Source organism: Pleurodeles waltl, chromosome 4_1 (assembly GCF_031143425.1).
Source record: "Pleurodeles waltl isolate 20211129_DDA chromosome 4_1, aPleWal1.hap1.20221129, whole genome shotgun sequence".
Lineage (NCBI taxonomy): Eukaryota > Metazoa > Chordata > Amphibia > Caudata > Salamandridae > Pleurodeles > Pleurodeles waltl.
In genome coordinates this window covers 381,249,583-381,266,546 of record NC_090442.1, presented here as the reverse complement: position 1 = coordinate 381,266,546, position 16,964 = coordinate 381,249,583, and the positions used below count along the sequence as shown (strand labels likewise).

General features: G+C 42.3%; 1 protein-coding gene across 5 annotated transcripts in view; it reads left to right on the top strand.

Moving 5' to 3' along the window:
• The window catches only part of SOX5 (SRY-box transcription factor 5), a 451,433-nt gene that overhangs the window by 369,533 nt on the left and 64,936 nt on the right, over positions 1-16,964 (top strand). For all 5 annotated transcript variants that reach the window (XM_069228573.1, XM_069228572.1, XM_069228575.1 and 2 more), the window contains 2 exons: positions 1,805-1,979; positions 13,262-13,434. In XM_069228573.1, coding sequence (XP_069084674.1) covers positions 1,805-1,979; positions 13,262-13,434 — 348 coding nt within the window. The remainder of the gene's footprint in view (positions 1-1,804; positions 1,980-13,261; positions 13,435-16,964) is intronic.

Sequence of the window (16,964 nt, the reverse complement as noted above, 5' to 3'; positions counted from 1 at the left end):
GTGTTTTTGTCTCTTGCATTGATGCCAGTAGTATTTTTGTACAAATATTGTTGGATTATCAAGAGGGGTCAGAATTTTGTAATGTCTGTCTTCAGTGATGAAATATTGAGGCGGAAGGAAGAATAGAGCTCAGAGTTTTAGGAGTGGAAAAAAAAATAATCTTTGGCAGCCGCTATTCCATATCCTTCGTGGTAAGTAAAGCAGTGTAAACACCTTTTACCTGTGGATTAAGAAAGCAGACCTGTGGCAGTGGTAACGTGTGACAAGAGGGTAACTTCTATTTTAAAGGTTTTTGTAGGGTTTTCTAAAAAAATGCATATGCACACCAGTAACTTTTGTTGTGCCATAAAATATTGACATGAATTTTCTATTCCTCAAATTGCGATTACATGTGTTCGCTTCATGTAAGAGGCCAGGGAAGATTGTGTAATTCATATGTCTCTGTCCTAAGTGTAATGTTATACCCCCCTTAGACCTCCTGGATGTACTTACAATAAATAAATGACATCTGATCAACCCAAAGAGCTCCAGCTTCAGGCCGCGAAAGTGTAGCATAACTAAATGTGACATGGTTGGAACCAAGGAAACCATCCTTCCAGGGGATCAAACCCTAAGCTGAACTCGGAATGTAGTTCATCTCTCAGCTGTTGAGCAACAATTTACTTGACACAAGTGATAACCGGATGTACTTGTGGAGCCATGTTAAAGTACCTTTCAGCCATGGTAAATCTGGATGGGTGAAGGATGCTTCTCCATGTTCCTGTTGCACTTCATTCCAACAGAAACCTCCACAGTATCTGAAATGCAGCTGCACACGTGGCTGTTCAGCACAGTGGTGCCCTGGTTACCTGCCACGGTGTGCAGGAAGCTTATATTCCTTCTTTAGAGGTTCTGGCGGGATCCCATAAAGACTGTTTATACCATCATAGAGAAAAACTCCACTAAAATGCAGACAATACTTTACCTGGTGCTGAGCTGGAATACCTGTCTGTCTTGGGAAGGGGATCATGCCCCACACCTGGTGGAAGAGTGGCATTGGCTCCTGGGTACTCACTTTGACATCTATCAAAACTCCCGCTTGGTGGATGGGAAGTCGGTAAATGTATCCCTCCTCATGAATCATATTCATTTCGTAACACCTTCGTGTCACGGTTCTGTCCAAAGCTTTTTCCAGATTATTAGCATGCACAAGACAGAGCTGAAATTCCATAATTTGTTTGCAGCATGCCTGTGTTCAGATGAGGTGGCGTCCCTTTTGGAAAGCGTAGTGCTGAAGAAGCTCCTGGGACATCTGTATTATGGAAGTGGCGCTGCACTCCCAACACTGAGGATCCGAATAAATCAATAAGCATTTTGTTTCCTAAAGACTTATATTGTTTATTTTGTTATTCTCGTGTTTCACATTTTTTGTTTTCTTTTTGTTTGCTCTTTTAACAAGGTGTGATTAGTTAGCGTACTTCACTTAAGGTATTTTGTGGAATGCCTTAATAATTCCTTTAGTGTTTCTAATTTTTTGGTAATTTCTGAAGTTATTGCAATGGTATATCTGTATAGTACGGTTTTAGCACCATAAAAATGGGAGGCAGATGTGCTAGTCGAAGTTAATAAATCAGAGATTATTTTGCAAGCACACAATAATCAATCTCAAAGAATGTTTTTGTATGCGTGATAATGGTAAACCTATTGCCTGCATTGCATCTCCATGTTCCCTACACAGGTTGTTGATGTCTCCATACTTGTTTAAAATGAATAGGGTTCGCCATTGAAAACCTTAACAGCAGTTTATTTGATGTCTTTGTTCCAGGATGAATCCGCCCAACCATTGAACCTTTCAGCCAAACCCAAGACAGAAGGCAGGTCACCTGCATCACCATCCTCTCCACACATGCCCGCTATGAGAATGCACAGTGGTGGTGGTTCTCACAAATCATCTATACCATCCACGTTGGCTAGCCCTTCAATGCGAGTAAATTCGATAGGTATGTCTACGTTCATGTTGATGTTATATCATAGACAACATTAACTGCATGGTTACAAAGTCAAAGCTGAATTATAAAACATTCACATGGAGCGACTGGCCAACGACTCTGCCTGTTTCGTCCACAAAAGGGGATCATGCTAGCTTGTCTATAATAACATCAAGTAGTTTGGCATAAGCTCTCAAATGTCATCAGCGTTACAATTGTATGTGGTTTTAGACATTCTAGGCATGTTTAGGACATACCCCCAAAGCAAGATGGCCGACTCCTCATAAGGTTTAAATCTGACTAGGTTGGGGATGACATCTTTGCTGTTTTTCACTTGCTTCTAATTGTGTCACTGATACCAGCCCTCCAGCAGATCTGGTTGCAATTTTCTTTTATATGTGTTCAAAGAATCTGTTAATGACTACTATTACACCTGGAAAGCTTTTTACTGCCCCTGTTCTTGTTACTAAGATGGTTGAGCCTTTATGCCTTTTTTCCTGGAGCTGTGCAAACTGTGTTGAATCATTTATCTGCCTCAGATGTTGTTTGTATATTTAAGTTGCTGTTCGGTGGCAACAAGAACATACCTAAGAATCAGTATTGGGTGATTGGCACAGAGTTTAACACTGATTCTGTCAATTGTGTTTGATTGGCACATAATCTAGCACGAATTATATCAATATTCTTTATGTTACAATCACTGTTGACAAAGTTATAATTGTCAGAAAAAATTTAACTAAACAGCAACATATCCGTATATGTAATCTTATAACTTCTGTTGCTTTTCCTATTCTGAATAACTTGCTTTGAAGGTTTGCACAATGATTTTATTTCCAAAGGATACACGTTTTCACAACTCCTTTATTTCCAGTGTGTACCGCATTGTCCTGTTAACATAGAAATGTAATCCCCGTGTTATTTGCCATCCGGAAGCAGTTAAAAAGCTGTACCTGTAATGAGTGATACCAAGTGTAATGGAATAGCAACTGAGAGGATGACAGGAGCAGTAAAGGTCACTGTTATAGGAAAGTTAATGTGCTCTGCCATTAATAAGTCATGGAAGGCTGTGGACTAAGAGATAACACACTTACGTTATTGTAAATGGCATAGAATTCACTGCTATATATCTGCAAGCTTTATATATTTGAAGAGACATTTTGAGGTTGCGGGACACCATGCTAAGCTGTGCTAGAGGACAGACTGAGTAGCCATTCACAGTACTCATCGTGGCCTTTTTGTTTCCAGTGTCATTAGCATCAGTGCAGCATTGATGCACTGCCAGTCTGGTAGGATTGCAAGTCAGGCTGTGACAATCTGAGGGTGTATGAAGTGTGCAGGCCGGAGAGGTCCCTAGGCCCTATGTCTAGAGTGGACCCGTGCACCTGGGAATCAAAGCAAGGGACTTCTGCTTCAAGCTGTGAATAAGAGAGGGACTCCTCGTATGGGCAAAAAACATCCTCAACTCTGACCCTTAGGGATTAGAAGTATTGATAATCATTTTTTCTGAGCTGGTAATAAGGTGAAATTGTGTCATTAATAGACAGGCTTTGTCAAAGTCCACCTACTGATTGTCTTTTCTTATTTTTTTTATTTTTTTTAATTTTATTATTATAATTTTTTTTTTTATTGAGTGAGTACACCTGTCCATTTACAGCTTAAGAATCATGCAACCAAGGTGCGGTCACATTTTGTTTCACGTGAATTGTTGATTTGTTTTCAAGTTGCATTGCTTTGCTATATCACTATAAAAGGAGCGATACAGCAGTAAGATCATTATCTAAAAGTAGGTTGCCTGCTATCCTGACATGTATTCCTTCATAAAAATACTAATAAAAAATCCAGTGATTATTTATGCCCCATTTAAAATCTTCTTTCCTGTGTCACCGGATGTATTCTGTAGAATACCCTGTGCCTCTTCTCTCTAAACCTAACTTCCAAATAAAACCAAAAAACTATGATGTGGTGGGGAAGTCATGGAATCTAAGAAACAACAAGGGTTATAAACATTCACACACCTGATCCCGAGTGATGCTTCGTCCTTAATGAACATCTTCAGATAGTATATTTCATTGAAAGAAGAAGCAGGTTGTTTTATGATATGATGCTACAATAGGTTGAACTGACAGGCAGGCTTTTAGGATCCCCCTGAGTCTTGTTGCCAAATAAAAGGCGATCCTCTAAAATTTGCCGCTATTCTTTTGAATCAAAGGCACTTCTGAAGCTTGAAGGCTCACACTCCTGTTTAAATGGGAATGCACTGAAGACGGTTTGTTTGTTTATAAGGATGTATAAAGTTCCTGTGCTTACTTTGTGCAAGTGGTTACTGGCGGTGGGCACCAGTTCTCATTTTCTGGGGCCCAGACTTATTTTTCCTCCTCAGTCTTTGGCCCACAGCAAGGGAGGCAAAGAAGGAAACATGAGAGAGAAGGAGATAGGGAACGGTTAGAAAATAGTGACTGCAAAAAAGCGGGGACAAAAAAAGAACCTGCAGGAGTGTGTTTAAAACGACAGGAAGTGTAAGTGGCGGAAGAAAAAAGCATGAGGGGGAACCAAGGCTAGGCATCTTTGGTATTCAGCAGCACTGATGACAGGTTCTCAAAACACTTCGAGCCCTACACTTATTTTAAATTTGCCTACACCTCACGCCACTGCCATAAGAAGAAAGTAAACTTGAGGCCGCTGCCAGTACCTAGAGCAGGTTACAGGCTGCAATAGACAGTGGGAAGCCAGAGTGAGCCCAAAACGATGTAAGATCAGCCTACCAACGCTTAAAAACATCATCCACCTATGAAACATATATATGATGTAGAATTACAACATTCATCCAATAATAGGAAAATCCCTTCTGAAAAAAGAGAAATCTACTGGTGATTTGAGAAAAATTGTACTCAGTCACTCCATCACGTCCCAGTTGTGTGAAGAAAACAGTATTTTTTAACGAGCTTCTAGAAGTATGTAGGTAATCTTTAATGCTTAAGAGCTGTGTAGGTGATAAAAACATATATTAAGAAACAAATGTGAGCTTAGGAAACCAGACCTAAAGAAAATGGTTGTCCTTTTAATAGCACTGTATGATAAGGACTGCCATGACTGCAACGCTGTGATGTTGAGATGCCCTGTAAAGGTCTAATTGAACTTACCTGTACACCTGTCAATCAAACAGGAGCTGAGCTGTCAAGGGGGCCTTTGTGTATAATAGAGGGTAGATGCGTGAAAGTGGTGGTCCTCTGTCCAGTGGGCCTCCCTTCACTGTCACATGCGAAGTGGTCGTCTGCCAAACCTGGATATTAATTAAACTCAACGTCAATGACGCGTGTGCTGAAGTAAATGAACGCCATATGGTGGGTCCTTTACCTTTGTTTTCCTTCATTTCTGTCAGAAAATAATGAGCCTTGTCCTGCACTACGCCGAGGTATAATTTCAGTTCTACTCGCGTCCATTAAGCCTTTTTCTTCTCGCCAATTTTTTTGGCAAGTAACAAAAAACATACGGAGAGTGTGCTATTAATTGCTGTCTAGTGCCAAGTCTTTTCAGCGATAGCGATGCTTGGGAAAACCCAAGTGAAGGCTGGCTGGAGCTTTCAGCTCTCTGAATATAAGGATCGCAGAAAGAAGTCCCCAAAAGAGTGTTTCTCCCAATATCGTTTGCCTGAGGAGCAGGCTCCCTGGTCAGTTGAAGTTTCCACTACCTGCAGGCAGTCATTTTTTTATTTCCAATTTTAGTGGTTGTAAGGAAATGTGAGGTGAACCTTAATATTTTTGTTCGGGAAAGTACTGCAGGTAGATTGTTTTATAAGTGGCGGCTCTCAGCCAATCTAGAGAGGAGTTTTATCTACCAAGACTGTAGAGCTCAAACATCTGTCATACGCAACGACTCACCTGTTCAGATCCCAAGAATCTCTGCGTGTCTGTTTTGTTCGGATAAATATTCGCGAGCTGATATTAATGTTTTAAAATGCTGTGCAAGTGTTATTAATTCTAACTGGTTCGTTACAGTTGCTTTTCGTTTGCGCGGCAGTGCTGCTCTTTGGTGTCTTCTCATGTGCATGAAACTCAGAATAAATTGTCACAGTACAAAACGTGCAAGCATTGCTTAAGTGAAAGGCTCTGCACAGAGCCACCGGTGACCTGGGTTCTAGTGTCAGCTCTCATATTTGCTCACATTGTTTTTCTCCCTGCTCATTTTAGAACATCCTACTCTCATTGGGTAGAATGCTTAAGACATTTTAGTCCTTCAGCTTTGGGCTGTTCCATTGTCTAGAGGCCCTCTTTTTTGCTATAGGCCCTGGGCTGTGTCTCCAGCCTGTAACTCTAGTTCGGGGCATTTTACCAACCGCTAAAGCCCTTGCCATTATGATATAGCGTTTTATGAGAGTGATGGGCATATCTACTTGAAGCATTTGCAGTCACAAGAGTGGTGGGAACTGCATATTGGCTCTTCGTGTCTCGCCGAGTGGAACTGAGGGACAGGAGTCAGCTCTAGAGCTAGGCACTTGCACCCTAGGGCTAGTCACACTCACCTGCTCAGTGCCGGGACACCCTCCCGGGTCATGGTGCGCTTTACTAATAAACATAACATCACCTCTAACTTTCCTACTTGACCAAATTGGGTGAAACTGGACAAAATTCCTTTGATCATTTCTTTCTGCCTCAGTTCCTGTATTTGCCTCAAAAATATGAGTGCATAGAAACTGGCTGAGTGAGTCCAAGTATACAGCACTACAAGGAAACGGGCAGTTGTCTAGCATTCATGGTTTCCCTTTACTGAAAATGAGCGAGATAAATGGGGTCCCTGAAAAGCACAGAAAATTGATCCCTGTTATTTTTGTTTATAAGTCTTGTGACTAGAAACTAATGTGAACTTATGTTGCAAACTATTGCCCTACTCTGGGCGTTCATTGCCCTCGACAGTATGAATAGGAGCTTCGGCTGAAATGCTTCACCGATGGATTTCTACTGCTGTAATTTGTGGGCATGTTGTCAAAAGTTTGTTTTGGTGCAAAAAACAATGTAAACCCATTTACATCAATTTTATAAACTGCTTTTGTTATAGGAAATTCAGCATGTGGTGTCTGCACCAGAGCAAATGTGCACGAACTGATTGCACATTTTTTTCTGCTGTGTTTGAAAAATAAGGACTGCAGAAAATGAATGCACAATTTTTGAAAGGGAAAGAAAAGACTAAGCTCGATGAAAGCTGTGGTTGTTCATTGTTGTATTATGTAGCAAAAGCAATGCAAACTCAGTTTAATTGTTTTATTAAGTAGATAACAAAGAAATGCTCACTCCTTTTCCTCTTATCTAAGAAAGAAAGATTGAACTTGAGCTTGGGTTTGTTAACGTCAAATACACGTGTGAAATGCTTTATCATCAAACACGCATGTTAGCTATGTTCATCAAATGTTCTACAACCTTTTTACATAGTTTTGCTTGGTGCAAAAACCTTCATGTTATATCGAAGGGTTAAAAGTGTTTTTTACATTCCTTATTGCAAAGGCTGCAAAACAGGGCAAATGACGAGAAACTGTGTTTGCACCAATGAGGAGTCCCTGTGACAGCCTCTGCTCTCCTCCCAGCCCCGTTTTTAGCAGGAAGCCAATGCTCTGCATTGTGTGATCTTGGCAAAAGTTAGATGAGATAGAAGAATCTAAGGATAGGCGAGGGAAATGCAATCTGACATGATTAGGGAAGGCTCTTTAGGAACAGAACATTCATAATTGAGACACAAAAATGGTATTAATAACACTTTCCCAACACGGCAGTTAGCCATTTTCTACGTTCATTCTTTAATCTCTGTGTTTTTCAACAAATCATCGGATGTAATAGCGTGTTTTGGCAGATTAGAGGATTTATGCCCCAGATGTTTTTTGTTCTAAAAATGGATTAGGGTGCAAAGTTTGCTGGAATCCAGTGAACATGTTGAGGCAAGCCGGTCATTTTGTGTGCGATTAGTGCCTGCCGTCTGTCCACAATCCTTCCATCTGCCGCAAGTCACAACACGAGCTGCTTCAATTGATCCTCGGGTCGCGGACCGGTTCTGGTCTGTTTCAAGTGTTTTGGAGTCACTTCTCTGCCCTCTCTTCTCGTAGACGTGTGTGGACACACCTTGCAGCGAATTCGAAGCCAAACTTGATTCCATAGCGCCTAGCTTTTCCCGTAGACCAGCAGGCGCAACATTGGTTTTCAAAACCTGTCAGATGGCTTCCTGCGCTCTTAAGAAGCGTTGCTAGCTCTGTCATCACTAAATTGCATGTTTAGCCGGTGTGCTTAATAACTCTAATCCTATCAGTGTTGGTGCCAAACAAGCATGTGGTCTCAAACTATCCCTGTCCCACCCACGGGGTGCGCGTAAAATGCTGCAGCGTATCTGCAAAGCTGGGGTGTCTTCAACATGGCCATTGCCCTACATGATTACAGCTGAGCGTTATCCTGTGTGCAGGACCATTGATATAAGGCAGAGGGGGAGGGCCAAATTATGAGGAAGGGTTGAGTAACCTATGAGTCAAGAAAAACATTATGAGGCGTGACGGGACATATTTTGCGATAGTATTGCCTCATTTTGTTGTCATTTTTACCCTTGTTAACACTGTCCGGGCATTTGTTACATCTCGTTGGTATAACACCCAGTTATAGCATTAAGCAGCAGAAAGTTGACCAGTTAAACTTTTGCAGCGGGCGCTCCGCTGTGCAGTAACATGTGTCGCTGCTTTTTTAGTTACTTTCGAACCATTTGAGGTAGAAACCGTTTTCTGTTTAAATCTGCAGATTGTGTAGCAGATGATGGATTATGTGGCAAATGCGGCAATTCTAAAATTATGCAAAAAACACTGTGGCCACAGAGTCGCATAATTCCAGTGGCCCTGCCCATTTGGAAAGAGAGAACATTGTCCTTAAGCAGCATGTACCGGTGGATCAACACAAAATTGTGCCCCCACTTTCCGCAGAATGTGAATAGGGGCCCCTCAGTCTCCTACAGTTCACATATATTAATTGTCTTTGGTCTGAATGGTGGCCCCCAAAAGGGTTGGGGGCCCCCTGCGCTGAAGGGGCTAAAGGGGCCCTCTATTACACCCCTGCATGTACAGAGAAAAAACCCTTTCTTCCACAGGTTAGACGGCAGCTTTGCTCTTAATCTGTATATGATTGCTAAATTGTGACTCTCCCTCTCCCCTGGAGCACTTGAATTATGCGATTGTGCAGCCACTTCTATTTTTGCATAATTATATAATAGATTTGCCACGTTTTTCACATAATCCATCATTTGCCACATAATCTGCAGATTTGAACAACAAAAATGTTTCTACCTCAAATGGTTCAAAAGTTACTAAAATGTGATGACGGGTGTTGCTGTGCAGTAAAAGGACATTTTCAGAGCTGGACTTTCTGTTGCTTATCACTATATGTGGGTATTAAATTTGTACTAATGTAATGCAACCAACACCCAGAGAGTATTATCAAGCTAAAAAATGACAAAATAATGAAGTCATACTATTTCAAAATGTGCAGCATTATGCTGTAAATTAAACGTCTTAGTAGTTCTGCAACGTGCAGGAGTCTGCTCGAAGATAAACGATGTGAGGTATTATCTGAAAGAGTTAGGTTCATAAGAAAATGGATCATGGAAGAGGGGGTGAACCATTCTTTAAAATCAACCACCCTAAGATGTTCCTGGATTACATTGGGACTCATCCCTGGATCGCTTTTTAGTCTAGCCATGTCCTTTATATTTTAATAAAAACTTATTTACATTATGTACACATACATACAGGGCTTTTCAGTCATCCTCCTTCATCCATTGGTCTGTTGTGATGCCATTCACATGTCTCCTCCCCAGACCATAGCATAGAGGGTGGGGCAACGGGTTAGGACATGTCAGTCATTGGTTCTCTTCTTTTTGTCCATCCACAATGTCGTCCTCTGCACAGAAAATACTCCATTTCAGTGCAAGAGATTTGTGACCCAATGTGCAATTTTTTAAGGAAACAACATTTTTAATTTTTAATTTATTTAATTATTTATTGAACTTTGGAAGGGCCAGCAACTCCCCGGATATTGCATTCCTGGGCCTCACCACAGGTTGATGCTTGCCACATCCTGCTCAGGCACTGTAAGTGCACTTATGTTTGAATGGGCTTCAATACCATTGAAAGATGGCCGCCTGTGCATGCACAGGTGGCCATGTTTTAATTTTAAAGCCATACAGCTGTCTATGCATGTGCATACATACGCGGCTGGCCATCTTTCAGTCTTTTTTCACTTTTGCCAAAAAACACTCAAAAATGGTTCAGCGACTGAGTGCACATGTGTTGGAAGCCAGCTTCCAATGTTTTTTGTAAACTATATTGCAAACGTCGTGCACACATTGGCTGACGTTTTGGGGTCTTTCGTATATAATAAAGTATTACAAACACATTTCAAGAGAACATAAGCATTGGAAAAATAAAATCCTACACTAATGTCAGAACAGCTTTGCCAGTGCTTGTTCAAATATGATGCCAATGTCATCCTCACAGAATGCATAGCACTATGCCGCCTAGAGTTTTAGATCCACGGTGAGGTTCACAGTGATTAAAAGAAGAGTCTTATCAAGGTCAGTTGGCCTAAAAAAAAACACCACTGTTCCTCTAAAAACCTATTTAAAGAGCTTGCAGACTGCTCAGAAACGTGTCAATGTAACCTCATCCTGTGGAACCTGCTCTGTTCTGCACCTTCACCAGCTTCCAGGTCTGGCTGTAGTGCTGTGATGTGGTGCTTTCTTTGGGCATTGCCACCTAGGTAACATGGCGGCCATCTTTTATATGCGTATGCAGCTCATTGCGAGTTGCACTTCAACGAGCTTGGATTATGGCCCACAATGCTAACTTTGCAGATTGATGTGATCTTGTAAAATTTGTCATAAATCATTGTGTCTGGCATGCCGTCTGGTGAAAGCACAGTGTACCCGCTCTGCCAGTGCTTTCACCCTGAGTTTACCACACCTGTACCATAAATAACCCTGTGTGTTATTGCTGGCATCAGTCTTATCAGTAGATCCAGATGGAAGTTATAAAAGTCTCCCCCTTGACTATTGTCAATTACTCCTGCCCCAGACATGTCCTGCATCTCCTGTCACCCAGCCCCTTCCTCTTCCTTGAGTATTATCCCACCATTATGGTTTATACAAGGATGCATGACAAGCAGCTGACATTATGCGATGCCCATGTTATGCCAACATGCCAACTCATGTAAACTGCATATTTCGTACAGTTGGATAAGGTGGGTGCCATTACTGTCTAGCATTATCAGAATTCTGCCCACCATGTTTTTATTCAGCTTGTATCAGCCAATAAAAGCGGCCATCAGTACATGGGAGATAAACTCCCTGAGCATCCCTGCGCGTTTCCTTCTTCAGCGTGCATGGTGCTGTCTCTAGCTAGCACTGAACATTAGTGACGTCAGGGTGGTGGATAATCCCAGTTTTACGGTGTTCACTTCAGCGACCTCGAAAGAATGGAGAATGGTTGGCTTTACCTGCTTTAAAGTTTGTATCCTGCAGGTCACACCAACTGTCAGCAGCTCCCATGGACTTGAGAAGTCACCTTGCCTGCAACTGGAGCAATGCCTTCTGTTTGGAACACGCTGGCTCTTGGTAGATTTTTGTAATTTAAATTTTATTTATATGAGGTCTTTACACCAAAACAGAATATCCAAGCATCATGCAGGTGCGACAAAACAGTGGCATGCAGGTAAACGCCTCTGGTGTGAATACCGCAGCATGTAATAGTGTGGTACAGACACTAGCACATAGTAGCGGAAGCGCTATGCACCGGCACCATACTGCGCACGCCGAGGAAGAAAAATGATTGGCGCAGTTGTCTGTGAAGGGTGGGAGCTAGATTAGCAGTGTCTTCAGGTAGGAGCACTGTTTGCAGAGTCCGGAATGAAAGTCCAAGCTCCGCCTCTGATAGGAGCCTGGTTGTTCTGTTCCAAAGTCGTCTTGTTCATCTGGGCACTATAGATACATGTGATGCGCTGTTGCTTCACGATGGAACCGCCATGTCAGACAATGGCTATTTGCAATAAGCCACTGTTGACGCAAGGGTGTCTGAAATCTAAGTTACAGGCTAGCACGAAGGAGCGCGGGGTAGGGACTGTGTACTCCATCCAAGGATCATTTCCTTGGGCTTGCATACGTAACTTCCACAAGCATAGTTATTTCACTTACCTTGTACTGAAAGTATGCAGGAGGGATTAGCAGCCCTCAGAAAGTCTGTCACTTTAAAATACTCCATGCTGTAAACAAGTGATGGCCTCTGCTGAAGGGTATCCCTTCTGACACCAGGCTTGGGAGAAGAATGAATCACTGCAGGGGGTGCTTTTGGGAACTCGTCACAGTCACTCACCAAACCAAGAACCTTTGATCTCAGCACAGACCAGTGTGATTTCTGGCTGCTATCTTGCTGCTGTGTGCCTGTGTTTGCACAGCTGCAATTGTCAATCGCCATGTGCTTCTCTTAATACTGTGGCTATGGTTGCAAAGCCAGGCTGTAACTTGTTAAGTTGGGAGGTCCTATAAAGTTGTACATTGTAGGCATTAAGGAAAGCTTTTTGCTCCTAGTACAATGGGACCACCTTCAAAAAGCTCTACACAATCTCTGGGTCGCCACACTAGGTTACTGGCGACCCCAAAAGTGAATTCTTCTTGTAATCCACCAAAGAACTAGATCCAGAGTGCACTTTTACAAAAATTAAATCTCATTTTCTGTCTGCCACTACTGTTGTTTCCAGTGGCTTCTATCCGTTGCTTTTCTCAGTGCGGAGAAATCACAAAAGCCACAATATCCCCAGGAACACCAAGGTACCTTTAGGGTGCTACACTATGTGCACCAGACTACGGTATGTTAGGTTAAAGCATCTTGTGCGAGTGCCAGATTTACCAACACATGGCTTCTTGTCATCAGATAATGTGCGGATGTATTGGAACGGAGAGTAAATGCTAGTTTAACTATATTTACTTTGTTATCCAAGATAACACGGCAGACTGTGAAGCCATCAACAGCTATTACAAAACATTGTCTCGAGCAATGGCAAGTGAATAAGTAATTAGTTAAATCAGCCATAATGTCATAGTCCCCTCTGATGGCAGCCTGGTAATCTACATTGAAATTATGCTTCAGTCTTTGACTAGATGTATTCAGGGGTGTAAGTGTTTTTCCATGCATCTTTGGAGAGCTGGTGAATAGGTAAGAAAGGCCTTGGGAAAAACCATTCTGAAATGTTAGACTGACTTGAAACCTTTCCATCTTTCCCTTTCAGATATCCTCTCCTCCATCACGTCGTCCGGCTATTTAAATGACCATGAGGCTGTCACCAAGGCTATTCAGGAGGCGCGACAGATGAAAGAGCATCTTCGGAGGGAGCAGCAAGTGCTGGATGGGAAGGTGTCAATGGCGAACAGCCTGGGCTTGAATAACTGCAGGACAGAAAAGGTTGGTTGTTCCCATGAGCCCCGCTTCCCTGATCAGATTGTCCCCTGGGCTCATCTGACGTCCTCCCATAAAGCCTGCATGTTCAAGGAGATATGGTCGGGAAGAATAGGGTAATTCCATAAGACAGCTTTCCAGGCTGGTAAGCCTTTGTTGCGGCTTGCCAGAAAGCATTACAACTGGGCAGATTCTTGAGTGTCTGGGTGGTAGTGAAAACGGACAGGATTTCACAGGTTGCCAAAATCGAATCTGGGTTTGAAAATATTTAAGCTTCTTATGAAACATAAGCTTTTACTGAAATTTAGCCTCCGCTTCAGAATATTTTACAATTATAATGTCATTTTCTCTGTGATGTTGCCGGACTGCAAGCTGTGTATTATAGGCTTATAATGCTAGATATCTCTGGATAAAGTGCACAGCTCATGATAGCCGGCACTGCCTATCCCAAATAAGTTAAGTTAAATAAATCTATGGAAGTGCTTTTGGAGCCTTCTAGAAGCCTAGTATGTCTGTAAGCATATGTGAAGCAAATGCTCTGGATACACTTATTTCAGAGGAAATGTGTGCAATGCGCTACCATAAATGGGCGTGCAGGCTTAGTAGAATCTACGGTTCGAATTAACGAACGTTTCATTGTCCAATAGGACAACCTCTGCAGTGAAGCGCCCCTCGTGGAGTGAAAAAGTGCTGCCTTACAGGGTCTATTTCACAGTCGCCTCAAAGGTGGTTTTAATAAAGTGACAGTGCATGCAAAAGCAAATTATTCTATATTGTATTACTTTCACAAGACATTTTGATAAAACACTCACAGTTGATTTTCAAGAACATTTTTCAAGTAGCTACACGAGGTCAGTAAACATTTATAACCGAAATACTATGGGTTCACGAAAAAAACGATTACCTGTTGTGTGAAAGTGCTAAAAAGTGCTTTACCTGTGAAGTAAGTCCATGGTGAAGTACCATTCCATAAGCATTTTTAACCCAAGAAGGACCAAATCATTCATATAGGTTCCCCTACGTTTAAAAATGATGTGGCAAGGGAAGGGATGCACTGGTTAAAGATGGGCAAACTCTAGTTGTGATTGAATGGCTTTATTAGTCAAGGGATATCTAATTCAACATGAACTCCTACCAACAAAAAACAACTTCCTAGACATTTGGATAAAGAATCAAGAGAAACTTTTAATTACATCACTGTAATATGAAGCCTACAGATCGGAACAGTGCTGTATGGGATGAGAGTTTTCATCCCAGAAGTCTCCCACAAAGCCTACCGTAATGGAAGTTCTTGAGAACACAGTGCGATGGCACTAGCAAAGGAGACTCTTTTGAGCATGCCACCCGACTCACTGAAAAACTAAACGCGTGGGATACCCATCAAGGCTTTTGAAGACCTTAGTTAAGAGAGCGGTGAACATCTTGTGAAGTGCTTTCTGGGGTGAACCACCAAATGTGCACTTCATAGCAGTGAACCACTTACCCAGTAACCTACCTGAGCATTGATTTGCATGAGTGTGTGTGACACACCACCAGAATGTTCTCTTGGTACAATATTTGGCTCTTTTTTATGAGCTGTGAGACATAACTAAAAGTGTGATAATGTTAGGAGGTTGGCGCTCGTGCATGGAAGAGGCTGGACAGCCAGGGAGCTGAACAGCAGGTCTGAGGAAGTAGATCTTATGTACCACTGGCATTGGGTCAAGTCCTCAGAGGTTGAGCAACAACAAGGAAAATGTGTGAACGAGGGTAAAAACGCTCACTTTCGAGCATTCATTCAGTTAAGTATTTTTTTCTCCAGTATGTTGATTGTTTCATTAGACAGCATATATTTAACTTTTTGGAGAATTCTTCCCTCTTCTCTTCCTACAGCTTCTTCACTCTCCTTTTTCCACTTATCCTCCACGTACATCCAAGGCACATACAAATATTTTCAGGGTATCGCACATATTTTTCAGTGTTCACACCTAGCACATTGAGCACAACGTTGTTGAATTTCATAATGTTGTTTGAAACATTGATCGCCATTAGTAGGTCTCCTTTTTTATCAAAAGTAATCAAACCTCATTCAGGCTTAGTTCTTGGTTGTTCTGCTTCAACAGAGAACAAATTGATATTTAAATCAAATTAAGTACTCGAATCGCAGATAAACAATGTACTTGGAACATAGAAGGCCAGGACACCTCAGACGTCATAGAGCTTGTAAGACAGATCCAGTGGTTAGGCCACACGCTGTCATCCCAGGACACTACACTTCATCGGTTTGAATCTTTGCTGTTCCTGCTCTTGACACAAGTACATTGCAAACATCTCCTCTACATGAAAGGAGGGGAGGGGGGGCGGGGACCCACAAATTTAGGTTCAGCCTCTTTTCCACAAAAGTCTTCCTAGGAATGTCCTGAAAACTGCCCTTAACCACAAAAACTGCAGTGTGGAAATGTGAAATGTGGCTTTTGCACCATACAGACAATATTTGTCAATCCTCTTTTCAAGAGTGAAAGAACTGCAATCTTGAATCTTCAAATCAGGGGTGCGGGTTTTTTTCTACACATAAGTTGAACATTATTATGTATGCATCTTTAAGTGTCATGTCCTTGCTATCACTGACTGCAACACAGTGTCTATGTAAGATTACCTGCACTAGACTTTCATGCAAGGCTTTTGGTTCTTCTTCTATCGCACATGGCCTGTGAATGTGTTGCAGAGACACACGTAGGACTAAAATAGCGTTGGTTGTGGGGCAAATTTTAAAAAGCAGGTGAGAAAGATCAGAACTCATGCCAACCTTATCGCTAACAAAAATATCAAGCATTTTCAAACAAAATCCCGCCCTTGTAATTGCCTAGGCCTTGTTACCATAAGTGAGAATCTTGATATTTCCCAGATGCTCAACCCAGCATCCGCATGTACAGGAAGAAGCTCGAGCTCATACAGGTGCAACGAGGTAATGTGCTACCCTCGTGCTTCTCATAGCTCCACGAGTGGTGTCAGTGGATGAAGAAGCAGGATCAGTTCCATATTTGACACCATGCTTACACATAGTACAGACCCACGGTGCGGCTGCCGGTCAGGGAGGTGCGGGCTGTGGCTGAGGGAAGGTGCCCGAGTCTCGTTGCCGACAGGGGAAGCAGCCAGTCAGCCGCACAAGGGAGTGATCACAGGCACAGCAGAATTTATATTCAAATATTTAAGCATTCTTGAAAGGATGCTGGGAGCGTAAATACCCATGCGTTGCTCCTCATGTAGAAATGACTTTAACACTCAGTCGGATGCTAATGCGAAGTGACTGAAGCTGTTCCTTGCGAGCATAGCTAAATTGCCATTATTTGTTAGGGGCATTGGATTCAGAGGTTGATGCAGCAGTGGGCTGCATTCAGAAAGCACTGGGACTCGTTTTTCTAGAGATCCTGCAACACAGAGACAGCTCCACCTACGTCTGCTCTACTCTCCCCTCCCCCGCCATTGCTCCCCTGTGCTAGATGGGAATTGTCAAGTGACAACCGACCAAATCCTTTTGGACTGAAGCCTTCATCCTG